The 19,178-nt window shown below is 46.6% G+C and overlaps 1 protein-coding gene across 1 annotated transcript in view; it reads left to right on the plus strand.

The window, feature by feature from the left end:
- Window positions 1-19,178, plus strand: part of Caln1 (calneuron 1) — a 406,549-nt gene that overhangs the window by 169,680 nt on the left and 217,691 nt on the right. The window contains exon 3 of the mRNA XM_038346761.1: window positions 17,490-17,633. Within this exon, the coding sequence (XP_038202689.1) occupies window positions 17,490-17,633 (144 nt within the window). The remainder of the gene's footprint in view (window positions 1-17,489; window positions 17,634-19,178) is intronic.

Raw genomic sequence — 19,178 nt, forward strand, 5'->3', positions numbered from 1 at the left:
GGGCCTCATGCTCACCAGACCGTCCTTTGGTCTGATACACACGCTGTGCCCTTGCGAGTTTCACCTAGTCCGTCTCCTCTCTTCTTTCTTATCAGCTGCTGCTGGTTTGTTTCTGTAACATGGATTCTGCTCCTCTGCCTTTCATATACACACTAAATCCACCAGACAATTTCATTTACAAAGAGGCTAGTTATTTTCTGACATTTAGCTATTAACTTCCCAAGTTCAGGAATGAAATGATTGAATGAAGAATTAACCACATCGATTATGACCCTGATGTTTGCAGATAAATTCCACTCCATTTGCTCCTTGTGGGCTCCTCTAATATTGTCTTTGGAGCCAAATGATGCAATTAATATCCTCCGTCCTCAGCAATTGGCCTAATTTTCCCTGAGCAGGTGTGTGGTGCCGCGTGAGGACTGGAGGCCTGTGAGGCAGCACCTGGCTTCTGAAAGGTTGGTCAGGGAGTTGAGGGCGCTAGGGGCCTCTGAGGCAGACACTGAGGTGGATTATTATTTGGGGGTAAGAGATTTGTTAGAGGAGCCGTGGAGTTATTAATGGCATGGACAGACAGACAATGGCGTGATGGGTGACCTAAGGAGAGTTCAGGCCCATGAGGCAGAGTGTAGGCCGTTCTTAGGGTCTCAGGGACGGGACAGATGTTTCACCACCAAGGCCTGCAGCAACCAGTCCCTCATTGCTGGGCTGCAGAGGGAAGGGGAGGAATTCCAGAAAGGATGTTGAGGGGGAGGGGGCTCACCTAGTGGAGGGGTATTCACTGTATAGATAGCCTTCTGATGTCCTGAAATTTGGCAGCTGGAACCTCGGAATGTCCCTGGGGAAGTAAGAGTTAGGGCTCATCTCCTGAATCCTGTACCTGAGAAGTCTGTTTGGGAGTTAGAGATTCTCAGATAGGCTTTTCTGTAGGGGGCTCTCTATTTCCTTTATAGAAGAAAGAGGCTGCTGGGAACCCACTCCTGGTGCTATGGAGGTGATCCATCACCTCTTAGAACAAAATATACATTGTCCAGACTCCAGCACTGGCCTGGAGATCCCCAGAACTGCATCCTCTCTGTTCCGTCTTCTCTTCCTTCTCCCCCTCTTCCTCTTCTACCTCCCCATTCTCCTCCTCCTCCTCCTCTTCCCCATCCTCTTCCTATTCCCCCCTGCCTCTTTCACTCCTCTCCCCTCTTCCTCCTCCCCCTCCTCTCAATCCTCCTCCTCCTCTTCTTCCTCCTATGCATCCTCTTCCTACTCCCCCCTCCTCTTTCTCCTCCTCCTCTTCCTCCTCTTCCTCTTCTTCCTCCTCCTCTTCCTCCTCCTCCTCCTCCTCTCATATGTCTTCCTTCACTGAGTCCCAGCGTCTGTGGTCAGATGATGGCTACTGTGGTGGCCATGGGTGTCTCCTCGGCACCTCTGTGAGACCAGGACCTATGCCGGATGTGGAATGCCTTTGGAGCTGGGGCAGTAATTAGCTCCTTTCACAAGACAGTCTCTGCCACTCCTCTTCAATAAGATAGTTAAGGCAGCAATAATGAAAAGTCAGGAAAGGAGATTTATTCAATATGGCCACATTTTCAGTGTCTCCATATGAGGTTTACGTTTGAATAGAAGGCAGGAGCCAGACGTGGTGGCACATAACTTTATTCTAGTACTTGAGAGACAGAGGCAGGTGGATCTCTAAATTTGAGCCATTCTGGTTTACAGAGGGCGGTCCAGGCCATTCAGGGCTACAGAGTGAGTCGAGTGGAATACATAGCTAAGCACTCCTGTCAAGGTGTGGTCCTGCCCATCACTGACCCATCATTGTCTCTCCTGCAAGACGGTTTGACAAGTTGTTAGAACACTGTGAAGTGTCTCCCTGGGAGACAACTCCCCTCCCTTGGCTAGCATCAAGGCATCTGCCTTTTCCTTCTCCGAGTACAAGGCTCCTAGGGACATACTAATTCCTTGGGGTTCATTGTATCAATAGCCTGATAGACAAGTGGGGGCACAAGTGTTTATCTGAATGATTTTTATTCCCGTCAGGATGGCTCCGTCTTTACTGTTCATAGCTTCCTGCAGGTCAGTCAAGAACAGTCCCCTGTCCCCCAAGTCCTAATAGCCTGCTACTCCTATTTCTCCTTGATAGAAGGGATCACAGATGTTGTCACTTGGGCCTTTAAAACTCGGCCTGGCCCAGTCTGTATTTCTTCTAGAGTCTCTCTCTTCCCGTGATCCCCTCTTGCCCACTGAGTAAGTTAGGAACTCAGTACATTCTTCCCAATTCCTCCTTTCCCAGACCTGGACACCCGAGCCTGGCTGGAGTACTGTCCTCTCGGCCTTAGAAATTGCTGCTGACTCCAGGGTCCTCTGCTGTGGTACAGCTACGTCTACAGGTTCCCCATGTTCTCCTTAGACTGTGCCACCTACTCACTTCCAGTCTGCAGACTTAACCACTTCGATCCTCTCTCTGTTTGGTTGAAAGTACCACCTCAGCTCCCTGGCACCCCTGGATACAAAAAGTCTGGATTGCTTGGTTGGGGGCTTCATCCCAGCTCTTGGCATAAGATCCCTCCCTTGGGAGTAGCCTCAGTCCAAACTCTACTTCGGAGAAAGCCTGCCAAACAGTGACCCCCTCTCAAGGGAGGGTCAAGAAAATTTGCCAAACAGAAACCCTTCCCCAGGGAAGGTTGGGACCACTCCCACGGGCTATTTAAACTGCCCCCCAGAGAATGAACACATGGTCTCCGGGTTACCCATGGTCTCCCATTGTTTCCCAGATCCACCTGGGAGTATTGTCATCCATTGCCATCTATTAAACCTGGGTATCTTTTAATTCGGTCTGATTGGGATTATTTGCATCAGCGGAGAGGTTCACATTAAGAAAATACTTAATGCTGTCACTGGAGCTTTAGGACCAAAGGCTCAGCTCCAACAGGAATAACAAGTATGTGACCTGGGGCTGAGGCTCAGCAGCTAAGAGTGTGGACAGGTCTTTCAGAGGACCTGAGTTGATTTTTCAACATCCATATCCTGTTGTTCCCAATAACCCCAGCCCCAGGGTGTCCAATGCCCTCTTCTGGCCTCCTCATGTATCTGTATTCTTTCTCTCTCTCTCTCTCTCTCTCTCTCTCTCTCTCTCTCTCTCTTTCTCTCTCTCTCTCATAACTAAAAACAAATATGTAACTTGCTTTTAATTTTACACGAGCCCACAGTTAAGAGACCTTTTTTTGGTTGTTTTTTGAGACAGGGTTTCACTGTAGCTTTGGAGCCTGTCCTGGAATTAGCTCTGTAGCCCAGGCTGGTCTTGAACTCTTAGAGATCCGCCTACCTCTGCCTCCCGAGTGCTGGGATTAAAGGCGTGTGCCACCACCGTCTGACTGACTTTGGACTTCTAACGCACTGGGATTTTTTTTAAGCAGTGGCATTTTTAAAGTCAGACACGAGACCTTGGAGGACAAGGAGTTGGAAAGCCAGGCAATGGGCGTGTCTGTGAGTCTAGCTGACAGGGGGTGGGGTAGCCCAGTTAGTATTGACTGTTATCTCAATAATACCCTGGAGTCATCTGAGAAGGGAATCTCAGTTGAGAAATTACCTCCTTGAGATTGGTTTGTGGGCATGTCTGTGGGGTGTGTTCTAGGTTACTCATTGATGTAGGAAGGCCCAACCCACTCTGGGTGGCTCCATTCCCTAGGCTAGTGGTCTTAAGATATAAAGATAACAAAGCAAGAGCCAGAGAGGAACAAGCAAGCAGCAGCCTTCCATGGTTATTGTCTTAAGTTCTTGCTCAAGTTCCTGCCCTGACCTCCTTGAGTGATGAACTGTGACGTGGACGCAGAAGCCAGATAAGTCCTTTCCTCCCCTGAGTTGCTTATAGGTCCGAGTATTTCATTACAGCCACAGAGAGGAAACTAGAACACTCAGTGACCTGCCCCAATGCACTAATTAGAGAGATAAATAATGGTGAAAAGCAGAGAGAGGAGACTTAATCAGTGCACACAGGAGGAGGGGAACGGATAGAGGAGTCCGGTGACTTCATGTTCACTTTTGGGGTACTGACATGAGACTAGAGTTAAGGGGGGAAAGTGTACATAATTAAGCAGTCGTGCAGATGTGCCAATTATTGTCTCAACTCTGGCTCTGCAAGGTGTTCCAAAGAAATCTTTATAGCTTGGAGTGGGGAGACAAGCTAGTTTTGGGGAGATTGTTCCTGCTCCCAATGTGGCCTCACCATATTGGACAATCATCCGCATTTGGGAGGGGGGTTCTGTTAACCTCTGCTGTTCCTGGAATCCAAGATGACTCCAGGTTTAGGAAGAGGCGTATCCTGCCATCCTCAGCTTCAAAGGGAGGTGAGTTAGGTTACTCAGACAGGCACCCTTGAACAGCTTAACCATGCTAATGCTGAGTTAAGCAGGATTCTGAGTCAAAGTCAAGGAAACAGACACAAAATGAAGGCAGAGATGCCAGGCCTGTATCCTGATTTTTGTTGTTTGGTTCTACTATATATCTCAGGTATCCCCAAGTTCCTGGCCCTTTTTACTACATCATGGCTAAAGAACGTGATTTTAATAACTAAAGAATTGGTGGTGTTGGCCAGCAGAGACTAAGCAGGTATGTCAGGAAGTGAAGAATAGTCTTATCTGTTTTAGATACTGGCGACATCAGCAGCTGAAAAGCGGGGGCGTTCCTAAGGATTTAAGGACTGTTAGGCTAGGAAGATAGCTTAGTCAGCATGCTTGCCTCGTAAACATTCAGATCTGGGTTCCAGCCACAGAATCAATGTTAAAACAAAAAAGCCCAGTGTGGTGGTGCATGCTTGTAATACCAGCACTGGGGAGATGGTTACAGGCGGATCTCCATGGCTCAGTTGCCTGCCAGGCAGCCTAGCCTGATCAAGGGCCTCCCGCCTCCAGGTTCCGGGGATAAGCCCTGTCTCAAAGCACAAGGTGGGCAATAATGAGGAACAACAGCCAAAGTTGATCTCTAGCCCCCTCCCGCTTAGAAAAGGGAAAAAAAACATAGAAGAGAAACAGAACCAGGAATGGTGGTAGACATGCATAATGCCAGCACTCAGTAAAGCTGAGGCAGGAGGATCAAGAATTCCAGGCTATACTTGGCTACACCACAAAGTCAAAACCAGCCCTGAACTATATACAGTGAGACACCTTCTCAGCATCCACCCGCAAAAATACTAGAAGAGGCATTTGAGAGATGGTCCAGCAGTTAAGAATACTTGTTGCTCATATGGAGAACCTGAGTTTGATTCCCAGGACCCACAAGGTGGTTCACAACTGTAACTCCAGTTCTAGGGCATCCGGTTCCCTCTTCCGACATCCACAGACACTAACTATTCATGTGGCGCACATAGATACACGCGGGCAAATCGCTCAGGCATGCGACCAATAAAGCTTTGGATATATACTAGAAGAGAGGTAACATCATCCAAAATTTTCTACGCCAACAAGACAAGGCTAAACTGAGTTTGGCATTTCAGGTAGGTTAAAGCTGATGGAACCCCTGTCCCCGAAAGTAAAAGAACAAAGCGAAACAGACCAGAAATTGATCATGGAAGTCCACCAAGGCCAGAAAGGGGCTGAATGCTCCCGGCTGGCATTGTGGATTGAAAGGAGGAAGGGGAAATGAGATTTTAAATATGTATGAGATGAGCTGGGCTAGAGGGGTGTCTATGTAAAATGGCAAGAGACAAAATTCCGAGAGCCAAGTGATACGGACAGATGGTGAGTAGGAAAAGAGAGAGACTAGGGTGTGGGGGGCAGGCAGCTTGAAAGTTCTCCTTCTGCCATAGACCCTCACTTCTTGATGGTCAGCAGGGTATCTACTTCTTAATGTCCGGCGCTAGCCCTGAATAGGATCATCTGTGTTCTCAAAGTCCTCTGTTAACAGAGGCTTAGAGCATCCTTTGCCAGTACATGGGTGGCTAGCAGGGTAGAGCCCAGAGACTGCGGAGGCCTTATGCAAGTGGTACTGGCGGTTGGACCATCACTTCTAGATCAGGTTCTTCCAGCTGTGTCGACAGTAATGTAGACATGCTGTGTCTTGACAATCTCTCTGTTCTGCCTCGTTGACCTTAAGATTTCAAAGGCTCAAGTGTGACTCCCGACTGAGGCAGGATAAAAAGAGAAAAAGGCAGCATGGGAGAAGAAAAAAAACCTCCCTCTGGAATCTGGCTGGGCCTGAAAGACTTGAGCACAATTGATAAACAAAATTGCCAGGGAGTGGAGAGGTGGCTCATTGGTTAAAAGCAGGTACTGCTTTCGTAGTGGACCTGAATTTAGTTCTTAGTACCCATGTTGGCTTCTCACATCACCTGAAACTCCCGCCTCAGAGGATCAATCATCTCTGGCCTCTGTGGACAAAACACCTGCACTCCTGTGCACTGCCCTTCACACACAATTGAAATAAATCTTAAGAAAAAAATCGAAACTGCTTGCGATGCAATGATTGTTTTCCTGGATGTATCTCAAGCAAGGATGTTTAACACGACTGTCCTAGTTAGCTTTCTATTGCTGTGATAAACACCATGATCAACAGCAAATTTGGGAGGAAGGGGTTTATTTCACCTTCCAGTTGTAGTCTATCGTGAAGGGAGGTGAGGGGCAGACACTCAAGGCAGGAACCTGGAGGCAGGAATGGAAGCAGAGGGTCATGGAGGAACATTGCCTAGTGACTTGCTCCCTATGGCTTATAGTATTCAGGATCACCTGCACAGGGGTGGCACCACCCACAACGGGCTGTGCCCTCCTACATCAAGCATTAACCAAGAAAATGCTCCCACAGACTTCCCTACATGTCAGTTTTATGGTGACATATTCTCAATGAGCCTGGCTTGTGTCAACATACTGTGCTTATTTAGGGCCACACTGTGTGTGTTGACCACGAGTGTGTTAGCATTCCCCTCTCATCCCTAAACCTAAATGGCACACCCTGTAAAACCCTATAGTTTCATTTACAAAGGGCGAATTCTCTAAGAGAAATAGGTAAAACAACTCATATATATTCTTCCTTGATTCTTAGACTTAATCTTTAAATCTTCCTGTAAATTGCACCCTTGCTGTAAATTATTAAAAAAATTACAAGACTACAAAATCATTTGTGTGGACTTATATGTGTCCACAGGAGGCCAGAAATCAATTTCAAATGTCCTCATCTATCTCTCTCTCTCTACTTTAGTTTTTGAGATGGGGTCTCCCACTGAATCTGGAGTTTATCAGTATGTCTAAGTTGCCTAGCCAGTGAGCTTCCAGTATCTGTCTTTGCCTCCCAGTGTTTGGGTTACAAATGTGCACCACAGTGCCTATCTTCTACATTGGTTTGGGAGACCCAAACTCAGAGTCTCATGCTTGCATTGCAAGCTGTTTTTCCACTAAGCCATCTTCCCAGCCCCAATACCTACCACTCAGAGATGGCTAAGTGCGACTCTCCCTCTCGAGAACTCTATGTCCATGTGTTTAATGTGTACTCTCCTATTCCTAATTGTCTGTCTCTCTCTAAATTCCTTTGCTTCAGCTAAAATGTATACTCTCTTTTCTATTAATAAACTCACTAGCTTTGTGTCACTCTGACTCATTGTGCTGGCTAGTTTTAACTATCAACTTGACACAATCTCAAATCTCCTGGAAAGAGATCTTAACTCTCTTAATGGGTAGTTATGTAGGCCAGGTTAACCTGTGAGCGTGTCTGTGGGGACCTGCCCTGATTGTTAACTGATACAGGAAGACCTCTCCTGAGTGTGGGCAGCACCATTTTGTAGGCTGTGACCTGAACTGTATGAGACCAGAGAAAGCTAAGTGAGAACAACTCCCAGAAAGGTTCGTTCATTTCTTTGTACTGTTAACTTTGGGTATGGTGAGACCAGATGTCTCCATTCTTCTGCCACTGTGACTTCTCTTCAGTGGTGGACTATATGCTTTTCTTCCCTTTGTCCCTTAGGCTCAGGGTGTTTTTTATCACAACAAAATAAATGAAAGTAGAATACTCATCTTGGTACTCTTTTATGCAGTATAGTCAAGATTCTGACCTTACCTGAATAGAAGTTCCTAAGGGAGAAGGAACTCCTCAGATCACTCCTGGGCTGTGTCTTGCCACCAACTCTGACACAGCACTTTTTCTGTAGAGTTTGCTTCCATCCAAAAGAATTCTGTGGGATCTTGAATCATTCCATTTGCTATTCTTGCCAATGGACATCTGGTCAACCTCTTTTTTGTCATCTAGATTAGATTTTTGAAGCCTGGAGGGTTTACTCACTCACCATGTCTCCTAATGTATCTGATATATAGTAAGAAAACAGCAGCAGTTTGTGGAGTGAATTCCTGTGTTAATCATCTCCAAATCTGTTTTTTCTTTCTTTCTTGACCTTCCTTTGAGAAGGTAGAAATGCTTCCTAACTTCTTTATTTTTTAATATTTATTTTTTTAAACTTGCATTTAAGTTTGTGTGTCTGTGTGTAGGATGTGTGTATGAGTGAAGGGCTGGAAGAGGACAATAGATTCCTCCAGAGTTACACAGAGTTGTTAGCCACCTGACACGGATGGTAAGACCCAGGCTCAGATTCTCTACAAGAGTGCAGGACATTCTCGTAGTCAGTGAGTTATCTCCCCTGACCCCCAAATCAGTCAGTCCATGCCTTATTGTGATTAAAGACCTGCACATCTGTATCTTGCATCTTCTGGGTCATAGTTACCTCACCTAGGAACTGGATCTTTCCAGTTTTGCAATTTTTTAATGATGTGTACCCACAAAACACACATGTTCCATTCCTCACTTCATGCAGTGGAAACTGTCATTCAAGCTTGGGAAGATGGCTCAGAAGGCCCAGTTGAAGATCTGAGTTCAGATCCCTGACACCCATATAAGTGCTGGGTGTGATGGTAGGCATCTATGATCCCACTGATGGACTGGGACCGTAGCTCCAGGCTACTCACTGCCAAGCCAATCTAACCAAGTCAGTGAGCTCCAGGTTCAATAGAGACCCTGTATGAATAAAACAGAGTGGGGTGCAATTGAAGATCTCCGACTTTGACTTCTATCATCTACATTCATACTTACAAATACACATCCACATTGCAAGCATGCCTACGCATGAGCACATAAACAACCCCTTCAACACACAAACGAAAGCTCACATTCTTTCTAAAGATACAGAAAATGAGTAGATTTTTGCATCCTGTGGGAATCGTGCCAGGAAATTAGATGTTCTCCATTACTAACTTGAAGTTGCAAATTGGTGTTGCAAGTGGCAGCTGGCTCCCAAAGTCAGGGTGTTAGCAATAACATTCCCAAGGGCCGGGGTCTGATCTTTTTCTGAGTCTGTCTTCACTGTGATAGGTTGACCTTTGTCCTCGTCCCTGCCTCACCTGGTTGTATCTTTATGAAGCGTGTGTAGATCTGAGGCAGGACTTTGCCAGAACACTGAATCTGGATATACGTGGGTCTCAGTGCTGGTCATGGGTAGTTTTTAAATATTTTTGCAAACAGTGTGTGAATTGTATACACTGATGGGTTTCAGTATGACATCTTCATATACATGTCTAATACATTTTGATCTCGTTTACCCCACATTACCCTTTTCCATCTCACTTAGACTCCTATTGATTCTTTTTATTCCTCTCCCCAACCACTCCTCCCTCCTAGTACCTTCATGTAATGTGCAACCCAGTGAGTTTCATTAGGGTTATGGGCTCCTGGGGTGGGGTGGGGGTCGGATTGTTTCCTAGAGCACAGGCATCATACCTGACTCGACCACTGAAGAACTTGTCTCTCCCTCCTCCTGTAAATCCTTAGAGGAGCAGAGCCTTGTGACTTCTCTAGCTACTGTAAGCTGTCTGCATCATCAGAGAGGGATGGGGCATTATAAGCCCCTCCTCTAAGCCGCCGTGGATTCGTGGATTCTCTATAAACCCTCAGGGAGGGAAGGAGCCTTGTAAGCCCTTCCTCCTCCACAGCAGGATAATTTTAAGGAAAACCAATTACTGCAAAACAAGAAGATGGTTTCTTTGGTTGTACAGCAAGATCCTTCCTATCCAAGGCCCTTTGGGCTCAAGACCATGAGCATCACTCTAAGCAGGAGAAGCCCAGCTGGATCCCATGGGAATGGAGATTTGGCTCTGGACAATCCCTCAGAAGGTTATTGCATTCCTTCTCTCGGGAAATGTCTTATTGTATATCCTTTTATATTTCATGTCCCAGTGGACAGCATGATATTGAAACTGGGATTGGATGGGTGTTGCCCAATTCTTTGAGAAAGCAATGAGCAGAGACAGAATTGAAATCTGGGAATTGAGCTTTGTTCAGAGTGTCAGACAGCTGAGAAGGCATTATTATCCTAAAAGACCTGCGGTCTGTCTCACCATGATTAGCAGTTAATGTAGGGAGGGAGTGGACTCAGGTAGTCTTCCAGAATCATGCCTGCTGATGTGATGACATTTGATTAAAATGACTTATGACATTGAGGGAAAGTTAAGGCAGGATCTTGAAGCAGCCTGTCACACTTGCAATGAAGAGCAGAGACCGATGAATGCTTGCTTGCATCCCATTCAGCTGTTTCTCTCTCCTCGTATATAGTCCAGGATTCAAAACCAGGGGATGGTGCTGCCCACTTTCAGGCTGGGGCTCCTGACAGCACTTAACAATCAGGATAAGCCCCTATTGACCTGCTTCTTGGTCAACTTGATCTAGACAACCCCCCACTTAGAGTCTCTTCTAGGTGACTCTAGGTCACATCAAGTTGATGATTCTAAACACTACCCATCACAAGTTCCAAAGTTTAGTCTTTCCCCTCTGGTCTTGTCTGACTGTCTTATCCCTGAGATTCATGGTGTTGGTGCCTTCTCCCTTACTACCCTCTCTTTCTGTGTAGCAGGGTCTTGGCAAATGCCAAGACTACCGAGTCTTGCATTTCCCTTGAAACTTATATCTATCAAAGGTAACTCAGAACAAACAAGAAAAAAAAAAAAAAAAAAAAAACCAGTGAGTATTTGCTGGGTTTCTTACAGTGTTCACATGCAGATTTCTTTTTGAAACACACACACACACACATATGCACGCACCCTCACACACACTCGTACTACCACCAAAGGAGGAATACCAGTAAAGAGTACATGTTCATGGCCTATTCCCAAATGCTAGAGCTGTGGTTGCCACTTTGCATGGAAGAAGAAGTAGAGCCAGAGTCCACTGGTGCTGCGAGCCAGACACAAAGGGGTCCTGTCTGCACTAATGTCTCTGCTGGTGTTACAAGCATCGTTCCATACCATGCTGTGCTAATAAGAATAAAAAGAGGCACATTACCTGTCTCTTCCAGCCAATCTGGCTTGCTTTAGCCTGGAAAGATTGAATTTACAGGAGCTCTGTGATGGGATTCTAGCTTTGTATTCTGCTTTCTCCCCCCCCCCATTTCCCTTGAAAACTCGTGAAGTTATTGCGTGCTCCCCCAGGCACATGTGTGTGAATATGTACCCCCCCACAGAGATATATACAACAAACATGTAGACACGATGTATATACACCACACTTTGGTCAGTTAGGAGTCAGGAGCAGGTATCTTATGTAGTTGTTACCACAGTTGTCACTGCCTGGGCCCTCACAGTCCCCCTGACAAGCCAGGTCCAGCTGACATTCTAATTAAAGGCCCCATTAATGGTGACAAACAGAAAAGGGAGATTTTTGACTATAATAGCCTCCCTGGGAAGAAGTCAGAGGGGTCCAAAGAACTTGCAAGTTCATCTTCAGGGTCGTGGCGTGAGGCTTAGATTTAAATAGAGGGGATACATATGGCAGGGTATGGTCCTACCCATTACGGACCTCTCCTTTTCTAGGCTTCAATCTTCCTGCATGGTTGTCTGATAAATAGTCAGAACTGCCTGGTACCAGGGCCCCAGCTTTCCCTTTCCCCAGCATGAGGACTCCTGGAGAAAGTCCATTGTTCCAATAATCTGGTAGCTGAATTTGGAATAGCTTCCCTCCTGCCAAGACGGTTATGGTCTCAGACAAGAACAACAATGACCTACTGACCTCTGGCCACAGACCCACACCTCACAAGGATGATCTTGTCCATTCAATGTTAAGGATACAGGCCGACGTTCCCAGTGATAGCTGGGCGTGCCAAGAGTCCACAGGAGCATTGTGGGGCTCTGCAACAGACAGCGTCATAAATATGAAATGTACCCCCAGATGGTGATGCTATTTGGGGAAGTTCTGGAAAGTTTAGGAAGTGAGACCTAGTTAGAAGATGTAGGTCACTGGGGGCAGGGAATCGGGCCTGGGATCCTAGTGGGTATATTATGCCTGGCCCCTTTGTGTCTCACGCTCTGCTTCCTGGCTAGCAGAGAAGTGAAGAAGTCTCCTCTGTCACACACTCCTGCCACCATGATTTTTCCCCCCAAATATCTGTGACCTGTGAAATGGTGAGGCCGACTAAATCCTCTGCCCCCTGAAGGCTTTCGACCGTGGTGCTAAGAAAACTTTACTAATATGGAAGGTGTACTAGGTGCTTATTGCTGGGACAAAATATCTGATCGAAAGCAACTTGATGGTGGAAGGGCTTATTCCTGGTCACGTTTTGCTGTTACCGTCCATATCTGATAGGGGAGGCATGGTGGCAGGAGTGTGAGGCAGCTGGTCACAGGGCATCCACAGCCGGGAGGGAGGGAGAAGGGGGATACTGGTGCTCACCTCCTTTCTCCTACTATTCAGTCTAGGACCCCAACCCATGGAATTATGCTCCCAACTGTGTACAGTGATTCCCACTTCAATTACCTTGATCTAGAAACATCTTCAAGACAACTCCAGAGATGTATATAGAGCCTGGATGGTTCTGGATGCTGCCAAGTGACAATATTAGCCACCACAGAAGGGAACTACTGTGTTTGGTGCTCTCGGTGTCCTCAAAGAATGTGTAAAATCAAGGGTAGAACGATGTGATGTGGAGATGATCCCTGGGAAGGAGTAGTTCAGGGAAAGAGGGGTTCGATGGGAAATTGTCTATTCACAACTCCAGCTGTGAGCCCCGTCATTGAATGTGAGACAATGAATCTCACATTGTCTTCTGGTCTATAGACTCTTCCGTTACTAAGCTAAAAATGTCGCTATCAGGACTGGAAAGAGATTGCCCTTATCCCACTGTCCTAGCGAGCTTTAACTATCAACTCGACACAGTTTGGAGTCATTTGATTAGGAAGTCTCAACGGAAGAATTACCTAGATCAGATTGGCCTATGGCCCTGTCTGTGGGGGGCATTGTCTAGATTAGTTGATGTAGGAGGGCTCAGCCCACTGTGGGCAACACCATTCCCCAGGCAACGGTCCTGAGCTGTATAAGAAAAGATAGACAAGCCTAAATCTGAGAGTGAGCCAGCAGGCAATATTCCTTCACGGCTCCTACTTCAAGTTCATGTTGAGTTCTTGCCCTGACTTCCTTCAGGGATGGACTGGAACCTGGAGGTGTTGACAAATTAACCCTTCCCTCCCCTGCATTACTTTTGATCAAAGTGTTTGGTCCCAGTCACAGAATGAAAATGAGCACGCCGTGCCCTTTTCAGTTGGGGAAAGAGATTCTGGGGTTTGGACCAGCTGTCTTGGAACACTTCAGGAGATCCTGCCTGCGCATCTTGCCATCTCCAGTGTCTGAAGTCAAGCTGCATGAGGCTCTGGTATTCTTCAGTGCTCTCTGCCATGACTGAGTTTTGTTTTAGGATATATGGGACCAGGTAGGATAACTCAGAAGACTTGGGTGTTGTGCTGATAGGAAAGGACTAAAAACACAAAGAATTTGGATTTGACGGAAAACTTGTTTTTATTCTCTCCATGGAAGGAAAGGAGAGGCTGGAGGGGAGGGCAGATTAATAAGGATGTAAGAGACATGAGCTTCCCGTTCTCTCGAAGACTTAACGATGTTCATGGATCCACAGAAGGGAGGGCTGGTAGGAGCTGCAGGGGCCTCATAGCCAACCCAGCTCATTTTACACAGGAGCAAATTGAGACCTCTGGTTTTGGCTGCCAACATAATTAGCTCCTAAGCCTGGCCGGGAGCCTGGAGTGGTTGCTTGCAGGCTGTCTTTCTCTCTGTTGGACCCACGTGTGTTTGCTGAAAGCATTCCACATGATGAGCTAGTATTAATAACTGATTAAAAATCACTAGTAATACATGAGTCTTACTTTTTAAGGTTTACTTTTATTTTTTAATTATATATATGCCTTTATGTCTATGAGCACAGGTACCCTTGGATGCCAGGAGCAGACGTTGGATGTCCTGGCACTAGAGTTATAGGCGGCTGTTAGTCATCCAACCTTGGTGCTGGGAGTTGGGCTTGGGTCCTCTGCAAGAGCAGCAAGCACTGTTAACTGTGGAACCATCTTTCCAGCCCCATAATTCTCTTTTATTTTTAATTTAATCCTATTTAGTTAATGCATGTGGTGTTTTGCTTGCCTGTGTACCTGTGTACCAACTGTATGCCTGGTGCTCCACCGAGGTCAAAAGAAGGAATCAGATCCCTTGAAACTGGAATTGCAAACAGTTGTGAGTTGCCATGTGGATACAGGGACTTGAACCCAGGCCCTCTACAGGAACAGCCAGTGCTCTTAACCACTTAGCCATCTCTCCAGCTTTTCAGTACTACAATATTTACTCTGTTGAGACCGATGCATTTGCAGCAATCTGCTCGCTCTCTGTCTAGCGCCCCCTACAGTATGAGCAGGGAACACATGGAGATGAGAAGTCTGTGATGAGACAGTTGGGGGAAGAGTGTGTGCACACGCATGTTGCACATGCACTGCTGTGCATGCCTGTGCACACGCAGGGAGGCCAGAGGATTTTGGTAGGTGTCCTGTACTATCCCTATCACCTTGTTCCCTTGAGACAGGGTGTCTCACCAAACTTGCATCAAGGCTGGTGGCCAGCAAGCTTCAAGCATTCTCCAGTTTTTGCCCACAGTGGTGGGCTGTGCCGGATGTCACGTAAAAGGGGTAATGGCTTACTGAATAGTTAGCAGACTGAGAGACAGGCATGTCTGTGGATGACGAGCCATTTTTTCTGGGATCTATGTAAGCTGTAATCTCTGAAATCTACATAACTACATAACCTTGCACAACTTCTATATGATAGACTCATTCGAGAAGCATCTCAGTGAGGACTCATGTAGATGAAGTTGACCAGTGGGCATGTCTATGGGGGGATTGGTAATTGTTAATTGATTGTTGATTGTTAATTGATGTGGGAAGACACAGCCTGTTGTGGGTGACACCATTTCATGGGCTGGACCCTGAGCAATAGGAGACTGAAGAAAGCCAGCTAAGTATGGCTAGCATGGGCACATTCATTTCTTTCTGCTCTTGACTGTGGATATGTTCAGCTGCTGGGGTCCTACCTTGACTTCACTGCAACGATGGACTTTGACCTGGAGCCATGCCCCCGGACGAGCCCCTGCCTCCCTTACATTGCTCTTAGTCAGGGTGCCTGATGACAGCAACAGAAACGAAATTAGGAGTGATCTCAAAGGCCGAATGTGTCCTTGGTGAGGAAAGAGAAAAGAAAGTTGTTTGAGGAAGAATCTCAGGATGGAAGAATATGATCACCCGGGAAACAGCCCTAGGGATGCCAAGGCCCAATCCCCTGGAATTCCAAATGCTTCCCTGGAAAGAATTCTTCGGTGTGATTGAGTTAAGGATCTTGAAATTTGAGATGTCTTGGCTGAGCTGGGTGGTCCCCAAATCAAATGCAAATGTTCAGATAAGAGGGAGGTGGACTTGTGGGAATATGAACTGTCGCAGGCACTGTGTGTCCTCCACAAATGAAAGACAACATCTGGGGAGATGTCTCAGTGGCTAAGAACACACGCAGTTCTTCCGGAAGACCTAACTTTGATACCCAGTGCCCACACTGGGTGGTTCACAGCTGCCTGTCATTCCAGCTCAGGACGGTCAGGTGCTCCCTCTGGCCTCCTATGGCACCTGCACGCATTGCACACATTCCTCCCACCCCACTTATTCATAACTTCCCTTATGATTGAGCATTAGTACTCCTGGGTATTTGCCGAAAGGAATGGGAATCTAAGCCTGTATGCCACATTTACATGTGAACACTTGTAATGATGGTTGCGCTAGGCACAATAGCTTGACTGTTGGCCCAGTACCTATACACAATAGGGTTACACTGCCTTACTGAAGAATTGAGTTATGTGTTTGCAGGAAGCTGAAGGTTAAGTTAACTGAAATAAGAAGGGCTGAGAGAGACAAATGTTATGGACTCGGATGCCCATGTTTGTGCAGCCAGTGCTCTTACTACTGAGCCTTCCCTGCAGCTGCCCTATGCTGGATTTTTTTTTGGGGCAACTCCAAGCAGCTGCAGATCCCATGTTCTTTTGATACCCGGGATGGACCTCTTTTCTTTAAACTCTGATCTCGAATTTCTCATGCCTTACAAAGGGGGACATGATGAGAAATGTTCACTTAATCCACGACTGCCAGGGTTGGAGGCTCGGGGGGGGGGGGGAGTAGGTAGAACCTGGAGTAAAGAGCGGGAGACCTCCTGCCATGCGAAGGGAGCCATAGGGATAGCAGAGCCGAGTTCTTTTCCAGACCAGGGAGAAAGTGATTAAAGTTGTCGTGAAGCTCTGTGACATTGGTGTTGAGCTGTGGCTGTTTATAAAACACCTGCAGATTAGTGGGACGAAATGGAAACAGTGGGAGCCTCACCTCGTGTCCTCTGAGGTTATTAAACGCTGCGTGTCACCAGCAGCAGCAGCAGGGGGACTCTCACATTCTCCCCTCCTGACCCTGTCATTTCTGCGAAGCTCACACAGTCTCTCCCTTTATCAAGGCAATTTTCTGCTGGGGTCCCCACCTGACTGTGCCTACGGCACCATGTGCAGAGATTTAGAGCCGTCTGCCTCTTGCTTTTCTTTTTCTCTACCGTTCCTCTCTCCCTCATTTATTTTTCTGGACCTTTCTTTCTTCCCCTCTTTTTCTTTTAAGTTTTATTTTGTAATTGTGTGGTGTGTGTGTGTGTGTGTGTGTGTGTGTGTACGCGTGCGTGCGTGCGTGTGAGATCAGAGATCAACTTTGGGGTTCTTCCTCAATTATTTCTCCACCTTATTTTTCTTTTTGTCTATTTATTATTTTGAGACAGAATTAAGTCTGGCCTCTGTCTTGCCATGGCAATACATAAGCCTAGGATATCCTTGAACATCTGGTCCTTCTGCTTCCACCCTTCCTTCTGAGGGCTGGGGTTCCTACTGAGCATCACGATACCCAGTCTACACAGTGCCGGGGTTGGAACCCTGTGGCTCCATGTATGTCAGGCCAGCACTCTATCAACTGAGCCTCATTGCTACACTCTTTCTGAAATCGTTTTTATCATGTGTCTAGTCACTGCAACAAGGAAGGCAACAAGCCTCCTACTGGTACAGCAAGATGCTACTGTTAGTCACTCGTGGTTTGATGGCAATGAAGTGGCCACGTGACTGGTGAACTTTCTCTGCTGTTTCCTTGCAGAAATCCGAGAAGCCTTTCGTGTTCTGGACAGAGATGGGAACGGCTTCATTTCCAAGCAGGAGCTGGGTATGGCCATGCGCTCTTTGGGGTACATGCCGAGTGAAGTGGAGCTGGCTATCATCATGCAGCGTCTGGACATGGACGGTGAGACCTGCTTAGTTACCGCCAGGCTGTGCCTCCCGCCTCCTTCCCTGGGTCTGGGATGCATACAATCTTCCGTTCAAGTCCCCACTCAGTTTACATGTTAGGAATAGAAGCTTGAACTTGATCTGGGTTTGTGCAACAGGACCGTGTGAGCGGGACAGCTTTGGTACAGTTACAGGAATAGAGAGATAGAGCTGATTTGGTTGGTTAAAAAATTGGATTCTCCTTTCCTTTCCCTCCCATTTTATTTTATTCGTTTTCTTATTCTTAAGAGTAGAGAGCTCAGTGGTTAAGAACATATGTTCTTTCATTAAGATTCTGTTTACAGTACCCATGTTGGATGATTCACCACCATCTTTCAGCCCTGCTTCAAGAGGATCTGACATGTCCAGCCTCTGTCAGAAGCTACACTACACACACACACACACACACACACACACACACACACACTCACACACACACACACACACACGGGGAGAGAGAAATGTAAATATTACATTTCCATTTTCATGCATGTGGTATGCATGTATGTGTATGTTTGTGTGCATGTGTGTATGAGCACGTGTGTGTGTACATGTGTGTGGAGGCTTCAGCATGATGTTCAGAATCATCTTTGATTTTTTTTCTGCCTTGTTTCCTGAGGCAGGATCTTTGAAACAAACCCAGAGCTTCCAATATACCTAATCTAGCGAGTCATGTGCTGTGTGAATCCCGTCCTTACCTTCTGAGTCTAGAGTGACAGGCCACAACACCCATGCATGTTTTATGTGGGTCCCGGAGATTCCAAATGTGGTGTTCATGCTTGGGTGGCAAGCACTTAGCTGCTGACCCACCTCTGTGGCCCCAACTCCCATTTTAAAAGCAGCTTATGTGTGCTTGCCCGTGTGTATACATGGGTTTGCACATGTGGGTATGTAAGCACATTTGAACATGTATATGTAGAGGTCAGAGGTCAATCCTGAGTATCATTCTTTAGGCACTACCCACCTTAAATTCTGAGACGGTGTCTTTTCATTAGGACTCAGGATTCATGACGGGTGACCATTATCCATGGCACGCTCCATGTAATCTCCACTGGTGCTGGGATTACAAAACTATGCTTCAATGTCTGTGGCTTTATTTTTTCAAGCTCTCATCCTGGCAATCCGTACTGTCATTCTCATGCTTGCAAGTCAAGTACTTCATTGACCGAACTGCCTCCTGGTCCCTAACCACCCATGGAGCCTAGCTCTTACCACAACTATAGGCAACAAAGCTGGCGGGAGAGTCTCCTTTCTCCAGAAGTTGTTACTGCTTATATAATGTCGGGGAGGTGTCTTGTAAATCTTGTTGAGTTTCAGGAACTTCATGAGACTTGCAAGTTTTATTTACTTCCTGGGTCTTAAGAGCCTTTTGTTTCAGTGAGGAGGAAGCAATGACAGAAAGCACAGTAAGCCAGATTAAAAAGACAACTGTTTCAGCCAAGCCTGTTGGAACTGGTCTGTCATTCCAGCTCTTTGGAGGCTGAGGAAAGGTGATGGCAGAGTCACAGTTTGCTTTGTGGAA

The sequence above is a fragment of the Arvicola amphibius genome, chromosome 10, assembly GCF_903992535.2.
Source record: "Arvicola amphibius chromosome 10, mArvAmp1.2, whole genome shotgun sequence".
In the NCBI taxonomy this organism is placed as follows: domain Eukaryota; kingdom Metazoa; phylum Chordata; class Mammalia; order Rodentia; family Cricetidae; genus Arvicola; species Arvicola amphibius.